Source organism: Centruroides sculpturatus, unplaced genomic scaffold (genome assembly GCF_000671375.1).
Source record: "Centruroides sculpturatus isolate CEXI.00-Female unplaced genomic scaffold, Cexi_2.0 scaffold198, whole genome shotgun sequence".
Classification (NCBI taxonomy): Eukaryota; Metazoa; Arthropoda; class Arachnida; order Scorpiones; family Buthidae; genus Centruroides; species Centruroides sculpturatus.
In genome coordinates, this window is record NW_019384454.1 from 124,146 (window position 1) to 128,167 (window position 4,022).

Below are 4,022 nucleotides of genomic sequence, written 5' to 3' on the forward strand. Positions count from 1 at the left end.
TTTCTTAGAATCGCGGTTCTGGCATACTTTTATAGAAATAAAAATTTTTGAAGTAATATATAAGAAAAATATTTTCAAAAAACTTACAAATTTATAAATTTGTATTAATTAGAATAAAAATTCTTATATGATTTCATTTATTTTAATTAATTAAACAAATCCGAAAATTACAAATTACTTAAAGCGGCATCTACTTCAGTTTCAATTTTAAGGTGGTGTTTGCTATGAGTTTTACCGACTTTTTAAGCGAGATAGCTCTTCGGCACCAGCAGAGAGAACATTTTCGAAAGCTGGTCAGATAGTGAATGAAAGGCGAAGTTGAATAAACCAGAAAAATTAGATACTCTAATCAATAAAAATATTCTAAAAAGAATCGATGGAGTCAGATAATCTATTTTTTACCGTATTGTACTATTCATTAGTACACGGAAAACTGCTAGTTTTCCATTCGTTTCTGACTTTTGGAGGCTTACTAAATTTCGAGTCCGTAGACTGGTATAAAAAAGTAAAAAAAGGTAAACAGGTTAACAAGGAAAATATATTTTTATTTTTATATAAATATACATCACCCCATTTTTAATGCATTTCGCCTGACAAGGCCTCTTCAGTAGGGTTTCTGACGACTAGAATGTACAATAGGAACAGCAGAAGATATCTCAGACGACACATTTTTTTCCGTTGTAGACACAGAAGAAGACACATCTTTCTCACTGATACCATCGCGTTTACAATCTTTAAGAAACACAAACTCTTCCCAGCATTCCGCTGGTATCACCCCATTATTCAAATTCATTACATTACTTTGCATAATTATCGCGAAATGTTCTTTAAATTTTCTTTTTACAATATTTTTCTCTTTATGTATTATTTTTACATTATTAATATCTAATTGACAGTTGTTAACATGGCAATGCAAAAATACCGGGGATGTATTAATTTTATTTCGTACTGCTGCCAAGTGTTCCGACATCCTCACTTTTAGTTTCCGTTTCGTTTCTCCAACGTAATAATACGGTACTCCACACGTACATTGAAGCCTATAAACCACTCCTTCTTCTTCCAATAAATCTTTCTTTCTGTAAGGTTCAGTTATAATTAATTTAGATAATCTATTTTTTTGCAATGGAGCCAATTGTATTAAGTTTTCACAGAAAATTTTTTTATATTTTTCGAAAATACCTTTGATATACGGAAAAGAAACATACTTTTTACTTTCTTGTTTTTTCTTTACTTGAAATCTTCTTTTTAAATATTCATCATACCAGTTCTCCAGCAATCTTTTCGGATAATTGTTTAACAAGTACTTCTTATTTATATTTTTAATTTCTTCTATTCTTTTTTCACTTCTGGTTGTTCTAGAAAATATCTTTTTTACTTCCATCAAATAAATATTTCTTTTCTGACTAATTGGACAATACGATCTATTATTTATAACTTTGTTTGTGTTACAAGGTTTTTCATACCTACTATACTCCAAATGATCTTTAAACCTGGTTATTGTGATATCCAAATAATTAAGACTATCTAATTTTTCACACTCATAGGTGAACTTAATATGTTCATTAATTTCATTAGCTTCTTTTAAGATTTTTTCTGGTGATGTTATTTTACTATTATAAATAATAAATATATCATCGACATACCGTGCCAGAAAAACTATTCCACCTAAGTTCAGCAACGTTTTATCTATATTTTTCATAACAATCTCTGCCAGCTTTGGGCCGACCACCGAGCCCATGGATATTCCATCCTTTTGTCGAAAGTACTCGCCTTTAACTGCAAAGAAATTGTTTTCCAATACAAATGTTATTAATGATATTAAATCTGAAGGGGTGTTATACTCACTTAAACTCTGTATAATCATTTCTTTTGTAATCGATGGATACATTGACACTATATCTATACTCATTAAACGGTACTCTGGCAAAATTCTTCCTGCTTCTAATCTTGAAATTAAACTATCAGTATTTTTTATACTAAGTTCAGAGTTTAATATAACCTGTAATGATTTCTTTAAAAATATCTCTAAATTATATAACACGGTCATCTTAAAGTCTACTATAGGTCTGCATTTATTTTGTTTGTGTGTCTTAATACGAACATTTAACTTTGGCATTCTCACATTTTCTCCTGGTAATAGTTCTTTACTTTCAGTAATTGAAATAGCTCCTTCTTTTATTAATTTTCCTACAATTTTCTTCAATAATTTCTGTATGTTACTTGTTGGATCTAACTCTAATTTTTCAAAATTTCCTTCTTTTATAATTTCCTGTTTCTTTTTGTCTAAATCTGTTAAATTCATTATTATTAATTGCCTTGATTTATCTGCTTTTACAATACCTAAATTAAATCTATGAAGAAACTTTTTCAATCTGTTATATTTACCTATATACTTCTTAGCCTTTTGATCCATCATGTATCCTTGTTTTGTTTTAAACTTCTTTAGATCTTCAGCGATCTTTATTCTAATTTCCTCTTTTTTGTTTTTATTGAGTCCACTTTTAAATATTGCCAATTCGATGTCCGCTATAGTATCCAATGATTTATCAAAATATGGTAAATTCATACCTACACCATATGACAAAAACCGCATATAATCGTCTGGAATACTCTTTTCAGTTAGGTTTACTACCAGATTTTCTTGCCACTCTCTGTATTCCGATTCTAAAGGATAATCAAATAATTTACATAATCTTTCATTTTTATTTTTTATGTATTTATTTATAGTCTTTGCTTCTTTTCTCTTACTTTTAATGTTTAATTTAATTTTTAACTCTTTAATCTTTTTATTTATATTATTAATTAATTTACCTTTTTTATTTATTATTGATTTCAATATTAATCTTTCTATCTTCCATATATCTTGTTCATTGATGTCTTTTCTTATCGACTTCTTTAGTTGTAATGTTCTTGGAGTGATTTCTTCACGAAGATGGCACTTAAAAAATTGTACATCCTTTAAATATTTTTCTCTCTGTTCCTGTAAACCCTTCAATTTTGCCTCCGGATCCATCCTTCATTAAAAATATATATATATAAAAATATTCTAAAAAGAATCGATGGAGTCAGATAATCTATTTTTTTATTATTATTACCGTACTGTACTAATCTTTAGTACACGGAAAACTACTAGTTTTCCATTCGTTTCTGACCTTTGGAGGCTTAATAAGTCCCGAGTCCGTAGACTGGTATAAAAAATTAAAAAAGGTAAACAGGTTAACAAAGAAAATATAATTTTATTTCTATATAAATATATACTTCACCCCAAATGCATTTCGCCTGTCAAGGCCTCTTCAGTAGGGTTTCTGATGACTAGAGTGTACAATAGGAACAGCAGAAGGTATCTCAGACGACACATTTTTTTCCGTCGTAGACACAGAAGAAGACACATCTTTCTCACTGACACCATCGCGTTTACAATCTTTAAGAAACACAAACTCTTCCCAGCATTCCGCTGGTATCACCCCATTATTCAAATTCATTACATTACTTTGCATAATTATCGCGAAATGTTCTTTAAATTTTCTTTNAACTGTCAATTAGATATTAATAATGTAAAAATAATACATAAAGAGAAAAATATTGTAAAAAGAAAATTTAAAGAACATTTCGCGATAATTATGCAAAGTAATGTAATGAATTTGAATAATGGGGTGATACCAGCGGAATGCTGGGAAGAGTTTGTGTTACTTAAAGATTGTAAACGCGATGGTATCAGTGAGAAAGATGTGTTTTCTGCTGTGTCTACAACGGAAAAAAATGTGTCGTCTGAGATATCTTCTGCTGTTCCTATTGTACATTCTAGTCGTCAGAAACCCTACTGAAGAGGCCTTGTCAGGCGAAATGCATTAAAAATGGGGTGATGTATATTTATATAAAAATAAAAATATATTTTCCTTGTTAACCTGTTTACCTTTTTTTACTTTTTTATACCAGTCTACGGACTCGAAATTTAGTAAGCCTCCAAAAGTCAGAAACGAATGGAAAACTAGCAGTTTTCCGTGTACTAATGAATAGTACAA

At 29.5% G+C, this 4,022-nt stretch overlaps 1 protein-coding gene across 1 annotated transcript; it reads right to left on the minus strand.

Moving 5' to 3' along the window:
* Positions 1–604: 604 nt before the first annotated feature.
* Positions 605–3,516, minus strand: LOC111620618. Its single transcript, XM_023362583.1, has 6 exons — positions 3,264–3,516; positions 3,096–3,185; positions 2,812–3,014; positions 1,846–2,664; positions 1,644–1,776; positions 605–1,355 (listed from the first exon to the last, which is right to left on the minus strand). Exons 1-6 carry the CDS (start codon positions 3,407–3,409, stop codon positions 605–607), a joined length of 2,142 nt encoding a protein of 713 aa, XP_023218351.1. The 5' UTR covers positions 3,410–3,516.
* Positions 3,517–4,022: the final 506 nt, after the last annotated feature.